Here is a 24542-nt window from a genome sequence, read left to right on the forward strand (position 1 = left end):
CTTTATGGCAGTTTGGGGCATAATCCAGTAAGTGATGAGGCGTTCACAAATCTTTCTCTGAATAAATATTTAATGGTCTCCTTCTCCAACTTTCCATCACATGTTATCGTGTATTGTCAATTGAATATAGAATTGAACGGGCAGGTCAACAACCTGAAACAAAATGGCGTCGTTCGTGTTCGCGAAGAATATGAGCACGCGCTTTGAATATGTATAAATATGTGTACGCAACTGATTTTTGCCTATGACCTTCAGGGTTCAGCCAAAAGATCTATAAAGTCCACTCGTTGTATTGATTTTAGTATTTTCCGAAAAAGACCACTTGGGGGAATGAACACAGTGAAAGCCCTGTCATCATCATCATCATGGCCTGGCTTCGCTGACGAAGATCTAGGAAGGGCGTTGTCCACGTCTGATGCAGGCACGCTCATGGCTGACAAGGCCAATGCGGGAAAAGCAGAGTCGGCCGCAGCGGTTGCAAGGGAAAGTCTGGTCTGGGTTCGCGGCTGCAGCGTCGTGGTTCTTCCTCCTTCTGCGTTTGTCCTCAAGGCTGGCCCTGCGGTTGTTTTCGAAGGAGGAGACAGCTTGGTGGATGGTGCGTCGCCAGGTCTCTCGATCAGCGGCTACTGCGGACCACTGGCGATGGTCAATGTGACAGGCACCGAGAGCTTTCTTCAAGGAGTCTTTGTATCTCTTCTTGGGTGCTCCTCTGTCACGGTGGCCAGTGGACAGTTCGCCATGCAGCGCGATCTTGGGCAGGCGGTGGTCCTCCATCCTGGACACGTGCCCTGCCCAACGTAGCTGGGTCTTTAGCAGCACTGCCTCGATGCTGATAGTCTTTGCCTGCTCCAGGACCTCGACATTTGTGATGTAGTCACTCCAGTGGATGCTGAGGATGGTGCGAAGGCAGCGCTGGTGAAAGCGATCAAGCAGTCGTATGTGGTGCCGGTAGGCGACCCAGGTTTCGGAGCCATACAACAGGGTGGGCAGTACAACAGCTCTGTACACGCTGATCTTTGTGTCTTTCTTCAGGTGTTTGTTGTTCCACACTCTCTTGTACAGCCTGCCGAATGCGCTGTTTGCCTTTGCAAGTCTGTTGTCGATCTCCTTGTCGATCTTGGCGTCAGACGAGATGGTGCAGCCTAGGTAGCTGAACTGGTGGACCGACTTCAGCTCTGTCTCACCGATGTTGATGTGAGGAGCGTGGAATTCTTCCCGTGGGGCAGGCTGGTGGAGAACTTCCGTCTTTTTCAGACTGACTTCTAGGCCGAAGAGCTGCGCAGCCTCTGCGAAGCAGGACGTTATACGCTGCAGGGCCGCTTCTGTATGGGCGACGAGGGCAGCATCGTCGGCAAACAGAAGCTCTCTGATGAGTTGCTCCAGTGTCTTGGTGTGGGCCTGTAGCCGCCTCAGGTTGAATAGGCTGCCATCAGTGTGGTATCTGATGAAGATACCGTCGTCGTCGCCAAGATCTTCAGTGGCCTGTTGGAGCATCATGCTGAAGAAGATCGTGAAGAGGGTCGGCGCGAGGACACAACCTTGTTTCACTCCATTTCCAATTGGGAAGGGCTCCGAAAGGTTGTTGCTGTGTCTGACCTGTCCACGCTGTTCCTCATGTAGTTGGATGACCATGCTGAGGAATTTTGGGGGGCATCCTAGACGTTTCATGATCTCCCACAGACCTTTTCTGCTCACGGTGTCGAAAGCTTTCGTGAGATCGACGAATGTCGCATACAGTCCTTTGTTCTGTTCCCGACATTTTTCTTGTAGCTGTCTGAGAACGAAGACCATGTCAGTGGTGCCTCTGTTGGCTCTAAAGCCACACTGACTCTCTGGGAGATGTTCTTCGGCGATAGTAGGCACCAGCCGATTTAGGAGGACTCTGGCGAGGATCTTGCCTGCGATGGAGAGCAGAGTTATCCCCCTGTAGTTGGAGCAGTCCGACTTTTCTCCCTTGTTTTTATACAGGGTGATGATGACTGCGTCACGGAGGTCCTGTGGTAGTTTGCCTTGCTCCCAGCAGCAGACAAAGAGGTTGTGGAGTTTGGAGTGTAGTGCTGGGCCTCCATTCTTCCACGCCTCCGGCGGAATTCCGTCAACCCCTGCTGCCTTGCCACATTTCAGCTGTTCAATGGCCTTGACAGTCTCTTCTAGGGTTGGTAGCTCGTCCAGTTGTAATTTCACTGGCTGTTGTGGGATGCGGAGAATTGCCGAGTCTTGAACCGTGCGGTTGGCTCTGAAGAGGGCCTGGAAATGTTCCGACCACCTGTTCAGGATCGACGTCTTGTCTGTGAAGAGCGCCTGGCCGTCTGCGCTGCGCAAAGGACTCTGGACCTGGTATGAGGGACCGTACACCGCCTTCAAGGCTTCGTATAAGCCCCGGTAGTCACCAGTGTCTGCACAAAGCCTGTACACTGAGAATAAAACACACAAGCTTTTTATGTACTGAGTGTAATTTCAAAATGTAATGTTTAAGATGAGAAAGATCAGTTTAAAGCAAATTAAGTCCCCTAGCATTAATTACAGATTAATTTCCCTTTTTTACTATCTGCACCAAAACGTTTTGCAAAATAAATATAACTTCCATGCTTAGCAAAAGAAGTTCCTGTTGGAACAAAAAATGATAAAAATGACTGCTCTTGTTGCTGTGTCAGAATATCAGATCAAAGCGCCAAGTTTAGAGAATAAAAAAAATATAACAGTAAATGCAGTTTGCATATAATTTGGCTTCTTTTTAAAAAATTTTGTGCCCATCCCAGAGGTGCAATATTGTTTTAAAAAAAGATGACTGGAAAGAACTGAATTTTTCCTATTTTTATGCCTAATTTGGTGTCAACTGACAAAGTATTTGCAGAGAAAATGTCAATGTTAAAGTTTACCATGGACACACAGACACACACACACACACAGACAACCGAACACCGGGTTAAATCATTGACTCACTTTGTTTACACAAGTGAGTCAAAAACCATCCCAAAACAATGATTTTACAGTAATTTCACAGAGATTCATTGAGTCAAAGAAAAGAAGAAAAAAGAATACCAAAACATCCAATGCTATAACTGATAACTGAACAAAAGAACATCTTTAAAGATTCTGATGATATGCAGGTAGTATTTTGCCCAGGAGGGGAATCAGACCCTGCCAGTGTCTGCACTGGTGGGTCACGGTAGAGTGTGTGTAGCTGAACATAATTATGTGACTGTCACCCATGACAATCAAAAGGATTGACCTGGCAATAATCAACATAATTGTACCGAGCCTCACAAAGATCAAAACTGGAGCTTTCCTGTGCCCAAAAGCTGCTTCTGCTGATCTATTTATAACCCTGCCTATTCACTTCGAACTTCACTGGATAATATTTATACTCAAACAGGCCAGTCACTCTACCTGTTTGAACACAAGATGCAACCTATCTTTGAACTGGTATTCTAGCATCTGACACACACAGTGAAGTGCTGTCTTAACTGGCAGCCTGTGCATTCCAATATCTGACACAGAGAAGCGCTGTCTTAAAACTGGAAATCTGTTCATTCTTATATCTGACACAGTGAAGCGCCATCCTAAAATTGGAAATCTGTGCATTCCAATATTTGACACAAACAGTGAAACGCTGTCTTAAAACTGGCAGTCTGTGCATTCCAGTGTTTGGCACAAACTGTGAAGTGCTGTCTTAAAACTGGAAATCTGTGCATTCCAATATTTGACACAAACAGTGAAGTGCTGTCTTAAAACTGGCAGTCTGGGCATTCCACTATTTGACACAGTGAAGTGCTGTCTTAAAACTGACGGTCTGTGCATTCCACTATTTGACACAAACAGTGAAGTGCTGTCTTAAAACTGGCAGTCTGTGCATTCCACTATTTCACACAAACAGTGAAGTGCTGTCTTAAAACTGGAGATCTGTGCATTCCAATATTTGACACAAACTGTGAAGTGCTGTCTTAAAACTGGCAGCCTATGCATTCCAATATTTGACACAAACTGTGAAGTGCCAAGTTTGTTTAAAACAAAAGCATCTCTCACCTGTATGGATCTTTCCCTTTGCAGGCCAGCAGTCTCTTCATGGCCTCCTCCCCTGAAAACAACACTCATGTAGTCTACATGATGCTAAATATGACATGTAGTCTTATCATATAACAGCAAAAATAACATTCACTTGTTTTATATGACAGTAAAAATAACTCAGGTTCATGTGATAGTAAAAATAAACACTTTCTCATGTTATTTGACATTAATATGAACACTAACTTATTTCATATGGCGGTAAAAATAACACTCATTCAATATGATGATTAAAAAAACAACAAAAAACCACTGTCAAAGAATACAAGGTAGGCAAGGCAAGACTTCTCAGCATGCTCGAAGACTCAGGAGAGCCTTGGCCAAAGGAATGATTAAGCGCTTATAGTTTTTAGAGGCGTTTGATTGGCTGAGAGCGGTGGGCCCATCTTTTCACTGTTAGCCGCGCGAAATTTGGCCAAGCAGAGCAAACCAATAGGCCTAGTTTGCATCAGTTTGACATGGTACAGTATATGACACCAAATGGAAAGTCAGGGAGGTAGTCAGTGCAGCGAAAGAAAGTCTCTCAAGACAAAGGAAATAATAGGACATATCTAAACCAACAGACAGGGCCTGGATTAACAAAGATGGAATGGTGGTCCAAGACAAAGTGGAAAGCAAAAAGAGACATGATCATACAGAACAAGAAGGAAGAGAATGATAAAAGAGTCCAGTCCACAAAATTGATGAAATGGGGGAAAGCAGAGGACCCTGCTTGCCCACTCTGCCATGGCAAACAAACAGTGGAACATGTTCTCAGCTCATGCAAAGCGGTGTCAAGCCAAGGATGGTACACATGGAGGCACAACCAAGTGCTAAAAGAAATTGCCCAAGGAGCACCCACACCACCAGAAGTTCCAGTAGAATTCCTCTCTGCAGAAGGCAAAAAAGTCTGGCCAGGAACAGCTGTAACATCCAAAACATGGAAATGTGGAAATCATCAGCAAGAGTGGCATGAGACCTGAGATAGTACTCCACTCCAAGGCAATGAAACAAGCGATTCTGATTGAGCTCACTGTACAAAAGCAGAATCGAAGAAGCCCACATCAACAAGGCCGAGAAGTATGCTAGTCAAGCTAGCAGTCTGACAGAATCTGGCTTCCAAGCCGAAGTCTTTGCCATAGAGATTGGTGCAAGAGGGTTGTTTACAGCCCCATGAAACAGCTGTTGATTTCTGGCAGAGAGAGGACAAGGGCTCTCAAGGCAATGGCAGAAGCAGCAGAAAATAGTTCCAGCTGGATCTGGTCGAGGAGGAATGAAATTAAACTTCATAAGGATTAAATTTTCCTACTCAAACTAGGCGTATGATGGCTCAGTGGTTAAAACGTCTGCCAGAAAGGTGACTCAGTTCTGAAGTGGTGACCACCCTGGACGCACGGGTTCAAACCTGTTAAGGACCAGGTTGGAAAAAAAGGCAGCAATACAATGGCATCCAGTAATCATGACCTGGATGCAGCCCAACACCCTTAGAGCATAAGGAGTTAAGGGCTGAAACACTTGACTTAGGGGGGATTTTTCTCTGAAGACACTGTATTGTCCAGCTCTCCCTAGAGTTTCTTATCATTATCACTTACTCATTCTTTTTGACAGTAAAAATAAATCATAGGACGGTAAAAATTACACACACTTATTTCATGTGTCAGTAAAGCTAACTTGTATGATGGTAAACATGACACTCACCTATTTCGTACGACAAAAGAAATAACACTCACTTATTTTATGCAATGGTAAAAATAACACTTATTTTATATGATGGTGAAAATAAACACTCCCTTATTTCATATGACCGTAAAAAAAAAACCCCACACATTTCACAAGACGGTAAAAATAACACTCAATTTATCACAGTAAAAACTACACTTACTTATTCTGTCTGATGGTAAAAATAACACTTACTTCATTTGATGGTAAAAATAACAATTACTGCTTAATGTGACACAAAAATAATGCTCATTTTTTTACAAGAAAAATAACACTCACTCATTCTATATAATGGTAAACATAGCACTCATTTATTCAATTTGTCAATGAAAATAACTCACTTGTTTTATATGACAGTTAAAATAACACTAACTTATTTCATGTGATGGTAAAAACATAAATTCAACACTTTCACAGGAAACAAATGATGAGCGCCCAAAAGCAGCTCTCAGTAGGCTCTACCCAGGTAGGCAGCCTGTTGTGCAAATGACCCAGTGTTTGTAAAGTGCTTAGAGCTTGGTCTTTGACTGACTGAGGATAGGCACTACGTAAGTATCCATATCATCACTGAAGCTGCAAAATTAAAACAGAATGATATGGTTTAATCTTCACTTGTCAATTTATTCTTTTAATTACAGTGCTCAGTCTCCAGGGAAAAAATATCAACAGTCTGTACTGACAAGGTGTCTAAAGAAAGCAAGTTCAATGTTTAATGTCAACCAGAAAAGGACACTGTTACAAATGTATATCTTCTCACATGATTTGAACATTCATATTCAATTCTGACAAGTCGAACTATGCATGCATCAGTTTACCATAACACTTATAATTTCTTGTGTGCACCCATCTATCAAAATTATATGCAAACACACATTTCTTACCCTTTTCATGTATACATCTACTCTTTTTTCAAAAGCCCATTATCACAACCATATAAACATTCCATTTCAAGAACAGTATCTTACCTGTTGCCGGTAAAGTAATATTTTCCTCCACACCAAAGCGTTTGCGCGCGTTTTCCGAGGCCCCTGAGAGACCGGACCATGATCCTGACGCCTGGTCTTTGAAAATGCGACTCTTCACCATGGCCCACAGCTTGCTGATGCCCACAGCAATCAGGTGTATGGCCCCCATGGCTCTGTCAACATGCACCACCATTACACCATTATCAATATTCACACTGTATGGCCCCCATGGCTCTGTCAACATGCACCACCATTACACCATTATCAATATTCATACTGAATGGCTCAGATGGCTCTGTCAACATGCACCACCATTACACCACTGTCAATATTCATACTGAATGGCTCACATGGCTCTGTCAACATGCACCACCATTACACCACTGTCAATATTCATACTGAATGGCTCACATGGCTCTGTCAACATGCACCACCATTACACCACTGTCAATATTCATACTGAATGGCCCCCATGGCTCTGTCAATATGCACCACCATTACACCATTATCAATATTCACACTGAATGGCTCACATGGCTCTGTCAACATGCACCACCATTACACCATTATCAATATCCACACTGAATGGCTCACATGGCTCTGTCAACATGCACCACCATTACACCACTGTCAATATTCATACTGAATGGCTCACATGGCTCTGTCAACATGCACCACCATTACACCACTGTCAATATTCATACTGAATGGCTCACATGGCTCTGTCAACATGCACCACCATTACACCACTGTCAATATTCATACTGAATGGCTCACATGGCTCTGTCAACATGCACCACCGTTACAACATTGTCAATATTCATACTGAATGGCTCACATGGCTCTGTCAATATGCACCGTCATTACACCATTATCAATATTCATACTGAACGGCTCACATGGCTCTGTCAACATGCACCACCATTACACCATTAGCAATATTCATACTGAATGGCCCCCATGTCTTTGTCAGAACACATTACAAAACCATTATTATCATTATCATCATTGTTGCTTTTAGCCAAGCTGACCATGCAGGGACATATCACATCTGAAAACACCAGCAGTATCCACCCTGTAGAACCTGAAATGAAAGAAACCTGGCAAAAAGAAAATTAAGTACAGTCACATTCAAGCACATTAGGTTAAGACACCCATCAAATGTTAACCATTCCTTCTTTTTTCTTTTGCCAGATTAAAACTCTCTACACACACACACACACACACACACATACATATATATATATATATATATATATATATATATATATATATATAAAAAAGAAAGAGAGAGAGAGAGAGATAAGAAAAAAAGAAAAAAGAAATCAAGAATATGAGTTTACAAAGATAACCAACAAGATAACTATAAACTAAGCAGATACTGCTGCAATGTGAGAACCAATTGTGGGTTCAGGTACTTCCTGTGACCCAGATCAATTAATTACTTGTACTGTAGCTTGCTTTTGGACCTTGAGGCTCTGCAACGCACTCAAAGTTGGATTGATTAAAGTCCTTTAAATCCCAGACATAGACACAAGACAACAACAGATGCTAAACTGCAACTTTCTACACCGAGGCAACTGTTCTCTGACCAAACTGAATGATGTAACTTCTAGGAAACTGCCATTACAGTTCAAAGAATCACCCCTTGAGCACTGCATGTGCCAAGCAATTTTCTTAACACGAGAGGGTTCCAAAGCTAAACAATTACACCTTTCACAATCACAGACAATGGATATGTTCACGTGTTCCCATGTTTTATTCTGTCACAGCTGCCTTTAACACCAGCATGACTGTACATTTCCACAATGAATGGAAAATAACATGCTCTTGGAAAATGGCAGGTTGAAAAAAATAACCATAAAACAACTGGCAACAATATCGTATTCACAAAAGTGATCATACCTCTTAACATCCAGAAGATAAGACTCAATGGTGGAAAATTACTACCAACAACATACACTCAAACTGTGATTACGAGATGGTGCCCTCTTGTTGGGTCGAACGAAGAACGGCCTCTTCTTAGCCAGAGTAAATCGCTCAGTAATGAACAATTACCAGCAACAACACACACCTGACACCTACCAGGAAATAAATTGCTACTTTTAAAAGGGCGATCACAACCTCTGTTTCTGAGGAAAGGGCGAATTTGTGTGTTTATCTGTTGGGGGGAGGAGCTGCATCAGGAAACTCTGGACACACTGACACTGCTTCATCATCCGGTTGTCATTTGTGGTAAACAGTATAAACAATAATTATGTTCCTCGATTTCACTGTGACCATGAACAGCATATTTCCATGATAAAGGACTACCTCAGTGTCATCAACAGTCTATCTCCATGATAAAGGACAGTCTCAACAGTCTCCATGATAAAGGACTGCCTCAACAGTCTCTCCATGATAAAGGACTGCCTCAACAGTCTATCTCCATGATAAAGGCCTGCCTCGGTGTCATGAACAGTCTATCTCTATGATAAAGGACTGCCTCAGCATCAACAGTCTATCTCCATGATAAAGGACTGCCACAGTGTCAACAGTTGATCTCCATGATAAAAGAAAGCCTCAGTGTCAGTCTATCTCCATGATAAAGGACTGCCTCAGTGCCAACAACAGTCTATTGCCATGATAAAGAACTGCCTCAGTGTCATTAACAGTCTATCTCCATGACAAAGGACTGCATCAGTGTCATCAACAATCTATCTTCATGATAAAGGACTGCCTCAGTGCCAACAACAGTCTATTGCCATGATAAAGAACTGCCTCAGTGTCATTAACAGTCTATCTCCATGGTAAATGACTGCATCAGTGTCATCAACAGTCTATTTCCATGATAAAGGACTGCCTCAGTGTCATCAACAGTCTATTTCCATGATAAAGGACTGCCTCAGTGTCATCAACAGTCTATTTCCATGATAAAGGACTGCATCAGTGTCAACAGTTTATCTCCATGATAAAGGACTGCATCAGTGTCAACAGTTTATCTCCATGATAAAGGACTGCATCAGTGTCATGAGAAATGTTGAGAGGAACCAAAATAAAAGTTCAAATTCAATCACTGGATGCTGCACAGGAAGGGATATATATATAACATCCACACACCAGTGATGGAATGGCTTTTTTAAAATTTATTTAATATTATGCATCGTCTTTTTTATTCAGAATATACATCACAAGTCTAGTTATTTATAAAAACAAAACAAAACAAAAAACACACCTCTCTCCCCCTACCAAAAAGTCTCCCTGCCTACAGTTTAGTTTTTCAAAACTTGTTGACAAAACCCAACAATAACAAAGGAACAGAAGCACACACACACACACACACACACACACACACACACACACTTCTAAACAGAAAACACACCATATCAACTGAAATGTCCGGGGAAGCAATGGTGGAAGGGGTGTTAACAACTTGGATAATGTTTCCCCAAATGAACTAATTATCCTCCTGCTGTCTGTTCCAGTAGTTTCTCAACAGTGGAGCTGATAAACGGTATAAGGTAAGAACAAATGGAACAGAAGATGCAGGAGGTTAGTTCATTATTACTATGATTTATATTGTTATTATCATTATCATCATCATCATTACTTTATATTGGCCAGCTGAGAATACAGGGCTTTATCAGGACTGAAAATGTCAACACTGATCCCATAGAATCTTAAAAGAAACCAGTCTGGAAAAGAAAATTAGGCACAAGAAGTCATATTCATGCATATAAACCAAGGTCTTGGCAATGATGTAGACTGTTCCATCAATTTTTCACCACAGGATTATCCACCCCCCCCCCCCCCCAAAAAAAGAGAGAGAGAGAGAGAAATCAAACACAACCATCATTATACATAAAGCACAAAATATAAAAACAGGTGTACAAAACCAAAAAATACCAGTGGGCAACTAGTACATGTATCCAAGGCACAAATTAGAACAGAACAGAATATATCAAAATATACCTACACTGCAGGGAAAGGGCTGGAGGAGAGGGTGTAGAAGGCACAAAGCAACAGCACATACAAACATCTTGTGACACAGACCATGAAAAAAAGAGCACATACAAATACATGGTGACTCCCAGAATGTAGACCAACAAGGTGACAACATTAACATGTACATGACGACTCCCAGAGTGTAGACCAACAAGGTGACAACATTAACATGTACATGACGACTCCCAGAGTGTAGACCAACAAGGTGACAACATTAACATGTACATGATGACTCCCAGAGTGTAGACCAACAAGGCGACAACATTAACAGGGACATGACTCCCAGAATGTAGACCAAAAAAGTCAACACTTACAGGTACATGATGACTCGCAAAACAAGGACCAGAATGGAGGCACATAAAATAAAGAGTAAAACTACACCAAAACCTACATAAGAAATTATACTCCTGACTGGTGATCACACTGCAAAATATAATCTATTCTGGATCACAGTCCCCTTTCATAACATTACACATCACAGCTTTCAGGATTCTGTCTTGTAAACATGTAGGTCTGTACCATGACACACATGGGCCACTCTGGGTATGGGACACAAGACAAATGGTATATATACCAATATGGCCCAATCAGAAAGTGAAAGTAGAAGTTAAACTGAAGTCAACAGAAACTGAAAGTAGAAGTTAAACTGAAGTCAACATGAACTGAAAAGTTGTCAATCTCACTCAGTTTCAATCAGTACCCATTTTCAACAGTATGGCTTTACATACACACACACACACAGTTTTTTTTTCCACCTACAGCATTCGTTCACGTGCGCGCATGTGTGTGTGTGTGTGCATTTCATTTTTAGTTAGTTATATTTACCATTTATTTGTTGGATGTTTATTATTTGTAAATACTGTTGTGCTATACCCTATTGTTTTAATGTGTGTATGTGTGCATATTGGGGTTGGCGGGGGTTGGGGGTGGGGTGAGGCTTGTTTTAGTCTGTCCTCAGCTACTGGAATTCGTATTCAACTACTTGTAATCTATTTTTATGTTGCACATGATCATTTTATGCTGGTGTTTACAATGAGTCTGTGATTGCACAAGTTAATTTCCAAGTTGATTAATAAAGTGTTTCTGATTTGATCTGAAAATAGTGGTAAAGGTCAGGCAACTGTTCCACCCACCTCTCTTTGTTTTGTTTTGTTTACCAAATGTAGCACATTATATATATGCAATAACAGAGCACATTCGAAGAGCTTGTTACCCTGAACAAGTTCCGGCGCATCTTCAATGAGCTAACAGGGACATGATGAGTCCCAGAATGTAGACCAACAAGGTGACAACACTTAAGGCCTGTACATATGAGTCCCAGAATGTAGACCAACAAGGTGACAACACTTAAGACCTGTACATACGAGTCCCAGAATGTAGACCAACAAGGTACAACACTGACAGACCTGTACATATGAGTCCCAGAATGTAGACCAACAAGGTACAACACTGACAGACCTGTACATATGAGTCCCAGAATGTAGACCAACAAGGTGACACACAAGAAGAAAGAGCACTTACATGTATATGACGATCTATAGAATGTAGACTAACAAGGCGACAACACTTACAGGTACATGATGACTCCCAGAATGTAGACAAACAAGGTGACAACATTAACAGGTACATGAGTCCCAGAATGTAGACCAACAAGGTGACAACACTTATAGGTACAGGAGGAGGAAGAAGAGGAGGAGGAGGAAGAGGAGGAAGAGGAGGAGAAGGAAGAGGGGGAAGAGGAGGAGGAGGAGAGTTTCCGGAATGGAGAAACATGGGTGTTGTACACTTCAGACTTTGGACTCCCACAAAATTGTCTGTGAGGCAATCTTACCGCATGATCCGATTCTATCAAAGTTTTTTTTAAACGCCGCAATACTCCAGTCGCGTGAATCTCGTAACGGCATTGCGTACACACATATTGCTTACACACACACACACACACATTGCTTACACACACATAAACACACACACACACAATCTCTCTCTCTTTCTCTCTCTCTCACGCACATTGCTTACACACACACATCTCTCTCTCTCTCACGCACATACATATTCTCTTTATATATAACATATAAACATTTCTATATGGGCACAACACACACACACACGCACACGCACACATATGTATTTATGCGCGCGCGTGCGCACACACACACACACAAACACACACACGAACACACATCTATCTACGAGCGTATATTTTCACCAGTCACATTGCATTCTGGTCAGAATGTACCTTAACAGGTACATGATGATTCCCAGAATGTAGACAAACAAGGTGACAACATTAACAGGTACATGATGATTCCCAGAATGTAGACAAACAAGGTGACAACATTAACAGGTACATAATTAGTCCCAGAATGTAGACCAACAAGGTGACAACACTAACAGGTACATGATGAATCCCAGAATGTAGACCAACAAGGTGACAACCTTAACAGGTACATGATGAGTCCCAGAATGTAGACCAACAAGGTGACAACATTAACAGGTACATGATGAGTCCCAGAATGTAGACCAACAAGGTGACAACATTAACAGGTACATGATGAGTCCCAGAATGTAGACCAACAAGGTGACAACATTAACAGGTACATGATTAGTCCCAGAATGTAGACCAACAAGGTGACAACACTTACAGGTACATGACGACTCCCAGAATTTAGACAAACAAGGTGACAACACTTACAGACTTGTACATGATGAGTCCCAGAACATAGACTAAAAGATGACACTTACAGGTACACGAGTTTCAGAATGTAGACCAACAAGGTGACAACACTTACAGACCTATACATATGAGTCACAGAATGTAGACTAACAAGGTTAAAACACTTACAGGTACATGATAATTCCCAGAATATAACAAACAAGATGACAACACTTACAGACCTGTACATATGGGTACCAGAATGTAGACTAACAAGGTTAAAACACTTACAGGTACATGATAATTCCCAGAATATAACAAACAAGATGACAACACTTACAGACCTGCACATATGGGTACCAGAATGTAGACTAACAAGGTTAAAACACTTACAGGTACATGATGATTCCCAGAATATAACAAACAAGATGACAACACTTACAGCCCTGCACATATGGGTACCAGAATGTAGACTAACAACATGACAACATTTATAGGTACATGATGAGTCCCTACATGATGAGTCCCAGAAGGTAGACCAACAATTGACAACACTTACAGGTACATGATGACTCCCAGAATGTAGACCAACAAGGTGAGGATAGCGGAAAAGGAGTTTCGGGCAAAAGTCATGCTACAGTCCGAGATGTACTTCATCCACTCATCTGAAACACACCAGTTCAATCTCACATTATGTATCACCTGGATAAGTATATATCATAAACAAAGTGCTGTGACTCATTTTTGTAATACACAAAAAAATTGCAGCCATGGTTCATGGGTGTCTTAACTGCAGTGCATGTTTTGGGGGGTGGGGGTGGGGGTGGGGGGATCACCAAAATGCTGATACAGAAATCTGTGTATAACAGGGTAATACTCTCACCCTTGCCCTTGACTCACCATCAGACAGCAAATATAATCAATACTGGATCACAGTCTATCTTCATAGAGTGTCCATGTCACAACTTTCACGATTCTAAGAAAATCACACTGCAAATATGTTCACACATTCTCTCTCTCCCTTATCTGCAGATCAATATTATAACACAGATGGGCCACTACTGGCATATGATGCAAAACAGATGGGATCAATCATGGGATGGACAAATCAGAAAGTGAAAGTAGATGTTGAAGTGGAGTGAACGAGAACTGCAAGTTCTCTTTCTCACGTACACGCTTTCCCTAAATGCATACTGCTACACATTCATTTTCAAATACAAGGCTGCACACACAAGAAAACACATAACCCACACCACATACATAATTTATTCATTTATATGTACATACACCTCCCCCCCCCCCCCTCCAGCATTTGGTAGGCCCTCAAGGCCTGATCAGTGTGTTGTCTATATGTGGGTCAGACATCTGCTTATCCTACCCCCTCCCCTTCCCACCCCCCTCTTTTTTGTGCCTGTTTTGTTTAGATGTGGTGTAGCATATATGGATCAGTCTGCACGCATTGACACCTCCTTGAAACTGAAATGGTAACTGCAAGACTGCTCACTTATCATGCTACTGTTACAGGAAGAAGGAAACCAACAGCAAGCATCCCATTCTTTACTCGTTTGTTGGAAATTCTGTTCTGTCAAATGTGTTCTCTTCATGACCAGCTGTATGACAAAAACAGTAATTACAATAACTGAATAAGTACACTGGAGTCATCACACACTGCAGACCAGTTTTTAAGATGACGACACTACCAGTACTTCCAATGAGAACTAATGAATGACACTTCGCGCAATTTGACGGGCGCAATAGCTGAGTGGTCAAAGCATTGGACTTTCAATCTGAGGGTCCTGGGTTTGAATCTTGGTAATGGTGCCTGGCGGGTAAAAGGGTGGAGATTTTTCCGATCTCCCAGGTCAACATATGTGCAGACCTGCTTGTGCCTGAACCCCCTTTGTGTGCAAATGCAAGCAGAAGATCAAATACACATGTTAAAGATCCTGTAATCCATGTCAGCGTTCGGTGGGTTATGGAAACATACCCAGCATGCGCACCCCCGAAAACGTTGTATGGCTGCCTACATGGCAGGACAAAAACAGTCACACACCTAAAAGCCCACTCGTGTGCATATGAGTATACGTGGGAGTTGTAGCACGAATGAAGAAATGAGAATGACACTTCAAGCTAATTACTACACTGTGCAATTGACCATAAATATGTTGGTTATTTCATGAACAATCTAGGCAGATACACAAAAGAGACAGAGAGAATACATGTGGTGAGGTCATGAACAGTGTTGCATAAGCGATCTTCACAAAACTAAGTTTGCTTAGTGCTAAGAATTTGCTAAGAAAGTTCTTAAAACTGTGCAAATATAGCGCTGCTAGGATCGCTTGTGCAACACAAAACAAGAGTCCAAAATGCACCCAAAATGTCAGGGAGGTAGGTGATGGGATGGGGGTGGGGGTGCAATGTAAGATCTGAAACCTGTGAAAGTGAAACCTTATCATTATTGGAATGGCAAGCAGAATTATCCATGTTCAAATTAAACAGCCAGTTCCTACCAGGAACCTGACACTCCCTGATTGAATCTGCACCACCTCTTTGGTCTTAACATCAGTAGGGAGCACAGATATATATATATATATATATATATATAAACAAACATGCTGATTCCATGTCCACTCAAAAGATCTCTGTAGGAGTCAGAACTGGCTTTACCTGACATCACACCAGATGGGTTTCAAGGTGGAGATTTTTCTGACCTCCTGTGTCAATATATGCACAGTTCTGGTTGTGCCTGAATCCGCTTCATATGAATAAAAGTACACAGATGATGAAATATGCATACTGAGGATCAAGTAATGAATAATCCATATCAGCACCTGGCAGGTTTTCAGAAAGCAAGCAAAACCAGCGTGCATCAAAAAAACAGAGCATGGCTACCTGAAAAGCAAGGTCAAGCCAGCCATATCCTAAACCCTCACTCACCGAATAGAATGAACTGAAGCTCATGAACTAAGAAGAAGAATCCTTATTATGAGATCCATGAGCCAAATGCTTTTTAATTTCCCTTATACTCCCATCCAGACCCCTAAAACCAGCAATGGAGCAACTTCTACCTCTTGCCGTATGGATTTGCCGAACTCAATTTATCCCCAGTAAAGCTAAGTAATTTCATGACTCCAGACAAAGTCATTTTCAAGCAGTTAAGGCTGACATAAGAAAAACAGTAAGTAATATTTTGTTTCTGAATGGGCCCTCCGACCTCTTGCACTGAAAGTTATCATTTTCACTTTAAAGTTAACATCATTCTAACAGTTCCACTCTGCACACTGGTTAGGTTACACTGTGACAAAACAAAACGAACAAAACAGAACTGAAACTGTGGCAGCAAGCTTGGAAACAGAAGTTCCTTGTTCTGCACTGTCTCAGTGAGTGCACAAACTTGTGTCAAGGATACTACTTGTGAGTCAAGGGACACTGGCAGATTTATCTCCCTTTGATAAAAGAAGGTAACAAGAGACACTGATTTCGGTGCACTGAAACTGAAATAAGGTTCCTCATTCTCCATTTCACAAGTACAAACTCGTGTCACCACGGACTCATGCGTAACGAAATGTGGTAACTGTCATCCCAGGAGTATACCCAGTCACACAAACTTGTGACTGCATGCAATGAGACCTTTGTGCAAACAATGTATGCTAAAATAGTCCTCTGCAAAACAATGCCTGGTGGGGTTCATGTCTCATGTTAGCACTTAATTAAGTCCTCTGCAAAACATTGGCTGGTGGGGTTCATGTCTCATGTTAGCGCTTAATTAAGTCCTCTACAAAACAAAGGCTGGTGGGGCTCATGTCTCATCATGTTAGCGCTTAATTAAGTCCTCTACAAAACAAAGGCTGGTGGGGTTCATGTCTCATCATGTTAGCGCTTAATTAAGTCCTCTACAAAACAAAGACTGATTGGGTTCATGTCTCATCATGTTATTGCTGCAACAGAGGTGGGGCAACTTTATTCAACAAGACAAGTCAACATGGAAGGGTTTTCAATGTTTCCTATTTCTCTTCTCATAGCATTTCTGTTGGCAGGATCCCTTTTCTTTATCAAGAGACTGCCTTGTCCTCCCCAAAGACAGAGAGGGAGGGAGAGGCAGAGAAAGAGATAAACGGATGGCGGTGGGAGAGAGAATAAAATAGAGAGGGAGGGGAGAGATCACACACAGATGGGGTTGTCAGACAGATGCAAATGGGAATATGGAAACTGTGTGTATATGTGTGTGCACAAGCATGGAAGAGTGCATTCTTCCAATCTGAGAGAGAGAGAGAGAGAGAGAGAGAGAGAGAGGGAGAGAGAGAGGAGGGGGGGGGGAGGGAGGAGAGAGATAAGATATTATAAAACTTATCAGATGACAAAAAACTTATCAGATGACAACACAAGCTAACCAGCATGAAAACTGAGGCAAAAGAGAAAAAGGGAAACAGGCAGCGGCAAGTTTCATTTCAGCTACCCACCCTTTAACAAGAAAACACAGTGAACTAAACACTACTACAATATAGCGCACTTAATTCTTACTAGTAAGATAGCAGTCGACAGTATATACACCAATATCAAAGTCCCCACCATCAATCACCCAGTCTCACACTGGATCCAAACCAAACAGGCAGAAAACCAGTTTACCTTCCTGCTACCAACTCCCTGTCTGTCTGCAGCCATAGTTCAAGCTCCAATCTCTTTGATTCAGGAAACAACCTTTAGAGAAATAAGTTGGCAGCTGAGCGCCGGATCGTTTAACCCCAGCCTTGGGAGGAGGCTTGTCTCTCGCTCAGTTTATAGCGCAGGCTGTGATCAATATCCATGGATATAACTTAAGTCTGCTGGCTGACAGATCATGACTTGTCCTCTCCTCTCCTCTCAGGGCCTCATCTGAACCTTGCTGCCTCGCACAGTCACTTCATCATCATCATCTCCCAGTGGTGTACACAAACCACTTACATCAGAGTCATTATCACTTTCACAAACCTCTTATATAAACACAAAGATATATATATCTCTATGCATAGACATTCATGCTTTTGACTTTAAAAAGTTAGCATAATTCTCCAACTGAAGTGATGTTTGGACTGTCTGAAAACCATTATACACTTTGATCTATTGCTTTCACTTGTTTCAGTATGACTCAGTGGATGAAATCGAGCTTCAGCACAGAAAAATTAAAATGTCAAGTGCTTGCAAAATTCAGATCTCAATTTACTGGTGCACTTGAACTCTTGTTTTTATGTAAGTCTCAACAGTTTCAAGCTACCTGTTGCACAAAGATATATTTCATTCTGTGCAAAGAATTATAAACCCATATGTTTGTTTTTGAGTTCTGTCAGTGTTTACAATGTTCAATTTTTATTCGTTCTCATTTTAACACTGTGTGCAAACTATTAAGATAATAAGACACTCATGCCCTTGGTTTTTCATTAACAGCTCTTGGTGTACATAAAGGAATGCAAATCAAGGCGTGCTGTTTTAACGGTTCATGGGTCACAGCATAGAATTTCTAAATGTTTCAAGAGCTTATAATTTAACTTAAAACTTTAAATAAAGTTTTTGTGAACATCATCTGACTTTTATTTGTTTTCTGAATAATGTTTAATACACTACATGACTGAAAATAGAAATTTTCCAATACTGAAAAAAACAATTTAAGACTGGGTGAGGTTATTACTTAACACTATGCTGGATGGAAAGAAAAGGTACTGAACAATCCAAACAAGCCATTAAAAATAATAATAAATGAAATATAATTACAATGTTAATCAGCATTCTTATCTTTTTGTTTGTGGGATGCAATGCCCTTGATTTCTCATATCTGTGGGTGGGCTTAAAAAGTGTGTTAACAACTGTATTTCTTCTCCCTTAATTTCCTGGGAAGTTTTAGTACTTTCATGCTGGGTTATGTTCCACTTCCAGTTTCAATAAATATCAAAATAAAAACCACTGACATGGAATACAGGCTTTCCTTCTTCTGCAACTGTGGGATACAACTCCAATATTCATTTGAGTGGACTTTTACATGCATGACTGTTCTTGTCACCCTTTTTTCGGCAGCTGTTCTGTTTACGGGGGAACATAATCTTTAACATTCTTGATCTTGTGCACATGTTGAAGGGGATTAATGTTGTTTTCTTTAAGGTGCTAACAGGTATGTGCAGGTGAAACATGAGCAGTGTATACAATTAGAAACTCTTGACATATTTCTCTAGAACTTTCCTTGCTCTTACAGCTGAAATATCAGACAATAGGAACAGAAATGACCAGTCATGCCAGGTGATAACAAAACTGCAAAGAAAGCATTTAAGATAACAGGATCGAGTTTATAAACATCAGCATTGCTAAAAAAAAAAACAAAACAAAACAAAAAAACCTTGTCTGTTTCTTATGTGGTTTATGTGATTTGCATTTCAAACAGTTCTTTGCTCTGAGTGGTATTTTCCATGAATGCTGCAGCCATCTATAACTGACACAACAATTAAAAAAAAAAAGAATCTGTGCTGACATCATTATCAAGTTGAATGGCTTAAGAAAAGATAGCAGTTCATGTAATTTTGATAACCTATCAAAAAGATTACATTCCATAAAAGAATATCCACTTTTATTTAATAGTCCTGATTTTTTTTGTGAAGTCTGTAGGTATGTATACATCACACAGTGATAAGGGCCTTGTGATTATATAAATGTTATTTATTTTCTCTTTCTCTTTTCTAGAAAGAATATCGCTTCAGCCAAGTGGATCACTTGCTTGATGATGTACAGAATTTATCATGCACATCGCTATCACACAGACTAGGCGAGTTCATGTTACAGCTGACATAATGCTACATGAGCACATCCTTGTAACTCATTTTCACCACCCTTGGATTGTTGGAGGTAGACCAGCAAACAACAGCAAAGGCCATACTGTTTCACGCTGTGACCCAAGATTTGTCATTAAATGTTAAGACTTGTGATTGTACCTGTTTACATGTTTGAGGCATGTTGGGGGGGGGGATCCATGAGGCACTTGTGTGGCCTTTCTCGAACAACAAAAACAACACAGGTTCAGCTGGTCTAAAAGTAAAATATTTAAAGATGGGTGCTGATAGCACAGCTGATACGCTGCAACAGACTGCACACACACAACATACATAGAGAAAACAGAACAATATGAAAAATGCTTCATAGTAAGTTGCACATCAGGTTCAAACTATATAACACTATCAGGGATCCAGCAATTAAGAGAGAGAGAGACAGGGAGAGAGAGAGAGAGAGAGAGAGAGAGAGAGAGAGAGAGAGAGAGAGAGTGTGTGTGTGTGTGTGTGTGTGTTTATGTAACCCATGATATGCTGTGCATCTCGACAGCATGAAACAGAAAACAAAGGGATAATTCATGAAATGATAAAATGCAAAATACCATGCACATATTGTGAATGAAATATTCAGTTTGATACATATATATATATCTAAGACACGCATTCTCACATACACACACAAATAAAGGTGAGTACACAAAATATATATCAAAGAATAAGATACTAAGTATGATGTGTATATTAACAATAAAATATTCAATATTTTGTAATCATATATACCTAAGACAATAAGTAATACATTCATCTCAGTCATGAAATGTAGTACCCTGAAGTGGAAACATTTGAGTAAATAATCGCATGCAACAAAGACACATAAGATGAACAGTACATGTAGATGGCAAAGTTCTTGTCAGCAATTGGAAAGGACAGACCCCCAAAACTTCAGCCTCAGTTGTCAAAGCATGAGTGGTTGCAGCAATCCGAGTTATTGTGTGAAAGGTAAATGCAGCCAAATAATTCAGTGCAGTGAATTTTGTGTTGCTGTTAAATGAATACTTACCTGTTAGTATGCCATTTTTATAATTCTGTTATCACAGTGTTTTCCTCCCACTCAAAACACACTGAAAGTGACAAAATCCTAAACACATATTAAACTGAAAGCTCTTATGTTTTAAATTGAATACATGTATAACATTTGTTCTTTCTTATGAGCTGATCTCTGTATCTAACATGCTGCAGAAATGGCAGCGCATTCATTCATTCATTCATTATGCCCATTGCTCCTGGTGGAGCAAAGGCCATAGATGACCCCTCGCCATTGCACTCTGTTCTGGCCATTCCAGTCCAGTTGGTCCCTTGCTGCTTCAGCTCTGCCTCGGTATCTCGCCTCCAGCTGTTGCGAGGCTGGCTTCTCTTCCTCTTTCCCTGCGGGTTCCAGGTCAGGGCTTGGCGTGCGATCTGGACGCTGGCTTCCTGAGGGTATGTTTGATCCAGCCCCACTTCCTCCGCAGTATCTGCTTGGCCACTGGTTCCTGTCCCGCTCACTCCCACAGATCTTCGTTTCGGATCTTCTCCTGCCATCGGATCTTGTAGATGCGCCTGAGACAGGTGTTGAAGAATGTCTGAATCTTCTGCTGCATCGTCTGTGTTGTCCGCCATGTCTCGCATCCATAGAGCAGAACTGACTTCACACTGGAGTTGAAAATGCGGAGTTTGGTTTTCATCATGGCAGGGCATGCAAGACCTATTCAATGATCCAAAAAGGCCAGTATGAACATCTCAGGTAGCGAGCAGCATGTTACTGCTGATGCCAGAAAACCTGTGAGTGCCAAAAAAGAGATTTTTTGGTGTGCACTTTCTCTCTTGTGAATACCATTTTGTGAAGAAATAAAGATGCATCATCCACCTTTTATTATCTATTGTGGTTCTTCTATAATGAAATGCATAACTGAGTTCATGGATGGAAGAAAAAGCTAGAGAGCTGAAAGAAAACAGGTTCATATATCTGTCATTTTTGCTAGCAACTTAAGTAATATTTGCTCCCTACTGGGAACCTTTGTCGTTGAATGCCCCATCAACCTACCCATTCTGTATAATGCTCTCAAGTTACATTTGTTTAAAAATTTGCAGTAATTTTGCAGAAGCTGATCAGCCAAGACCACTGGTAACTTATTGTGGCTGTAACTTCAATATTTTTTCAAAAACAAAAATTTTGAAGAAGTCTCATCCACAATGTGCACCCCCTTTTTTTTTTCTTTTTTTTTTTTTAATGAGAAAATCAGGTATCATTCCTTTTCTGCCAACTTTAGAGGGAAGTTTTAAGGTTGATTTTAATTTATTTTGAAAGTTGAAATTTCACTTAATACACACACAAAATTTCCTGGTCCTACTTGTGACAGTTACTGAAATATTCATCTTTGCAGCATGCTACCCCAATAAACAGTATTTTTTCCACTGGTCAAATTGAAGATTTTTCAAAGTTTGAGACTGATACTTAAAATTCAGTTAACTATCCTGCCTGAATTCAGTGCACTTTTTGTGATGTATTCTGCAAGATAATTTATTATGAAATGCAACTGTCTATTCTTTTCAGTGCTGTAGACCTTCAAAGTTGCTATTCTGTGCAGACTGACACGTCTTGATTTTCTATTTCCCCCTACTTTGACAGGCATATTTTCCAATTTCTTTGCTGCTGAAGTGTTATTGTTTTCTTGTGCAATATGCCATTATCATATGGTTTTTAAAAGTATGTGAGTTTTTATAACAGTACCCTCATGGACAGTACAGTATGACTGAAAATATTAAGTACTAACAGCATGTATGCATCGTCACATCTTTAAAATGGAATATCTTCAGAACCAATCAAGATATTCACTTACTCTTTTTTTTGTTTTTGTTTTTCTTATATTGTCATGTTGTTTGCCAAATACCACATTTCAGTCATTGTGATGAATAATTAAATTTTCACTGCCGCCACCTACTTCATTGTTGGAATTTCATTGTGGTGACAGTATTTGAGAGAAAGAAACGAAGTGTGGAATGAGTCAAACAATGACTGAAGCTTTGTAAATTTACAATCAAATTTATGATCTTGAAATCGTATGTTTGTTGCTGTTATTTAATCTGTTTCCTTCCATACCAGGAGCAGCTGACAGTAACATTATTCCCTGCTGTAAGATATATGTTGAATTAGGAGTTTGTAGCCCTGTCACAACCCATAAGGGGTTGCCCATGAACCCCCGCACCTTCCCAGACTAACACACAACCCGACAACACAGACATAGAAAGTTCAGATCAGTTCTTTACTGTTGTTCCGTCTGAAACACAAGTCAGACACAAAAATTTAACCCCTTAAACGCAGTACCAATCTCATTCAGTCACATAATACCACAACATAGTTAACTCAAATTTAGAATTTCTGGCACCAGTTCTGTTGGCTAATGACAGTTCACTTGAAATGGAACCAAAAATCAAGACCATCCATGGACGACGAGTGTCAAAGAGCCAGCTAAAGCCACAGGCCTGCAGAGTTGAAGAAGGTAGCATGGGATGAGGGCAATGGGTGAGGGCGTTCGAAGTAGGGAGGTCAGGGGAAGGAGTGGGTGTGAGGGAATTTGGGTGGACAGGGCAGAAGGGGAGTGAGGACCACTGCAGAGACGAATCCTGGAGTTCCACTGGGGTGATGGCAGACGGGAAAACCCACAGGAAAAACCACAGGAAAAATCTGTCACCAGGAATCAGGCACACCACTGGCCCAGGAGAAAACACAGAACACAGACCCACACAGAGGAGGAAGGGGATCACACAGGAATTGAACCCCACAACTCCAGTGAAGGGGGCACCCAACAGCTCACTTGCTGGCTCGGCGACCCGTGTCCAACCAATGCTTGGCTCCAAAAGCAAAGCATTATCCTTCCTTCCAAATGATGTTACTTCCGAACTCACTCAGGAGTTCAGAATGAGAAGGAATAAGACATGCCAGATATATATATCTCAAGAATTTCACGTGCATCAGTTCAGCATTGAACTGAGCACACCAAAAACTTTGGAGCAAAGACGGGGAGAGAGAAGGAGGGAGAAAGGGAGAGGGGAAAGGGAGAGGAGGGGAAGGGAGACGAACACATGAACACGTGCACAAGTGAATGCCACGAGCCGTGACAGGCCCATTAGTTGTCAAATGGCAACATGATGTCCATCTTGGAAGCGAGACCAAATCCCACATTCACCAGCATTTTCTCCCCCTCCACCAGACCTTGAATAGTGGTCTGGATGCTAGTCAAATACCCGCTATTTTGATGATATAAAAAACCTGAGGTTCCATATGCAGTATGTACTTAGTGCTAAAAAAACAAACATGGCAATAAACTATACTAAACTAGGGTTGTCCCTGTT

General features: G+C 41.2%; 1 protein-coding gene across 1 annotated transcript in view; it reads right to left on the reverse strand.

Annotated features, from left to right (window-relative positions):
- The window catches only part of LOC143294569 (uncharacterized), a 61166-nt gene that overhangs the window by 29748 nt on the left and 6876 nt on the right, over positions 1-24542 (reverse strand). The window contains 3 exon segments of the mRNA XM_076605945.1: positions 4027-4078; positions 6729-6901; positions 13925-14030. Coding sequence (XP_076462060.1) covers positions 4027-4078; positions 6729-6901; positions 13925-14030 — 331 coding nt within the window.

The sequence above is a fragment of the Babylonia areolata genome, chromosome 20 (assembly GCF_041734735.1).
Source record: "Babylonia areolata isolate BAREFJ2019XMU chromosome 20, ASM4173473v1, whole genome shotgun sequence".
NCBI classification, from domain to species: Eukaryota; Metazoa; Mollusca; class Gastropoda; order Neogastropoda; family Buccinidae; genus Babylonia; species Babylonia areolata.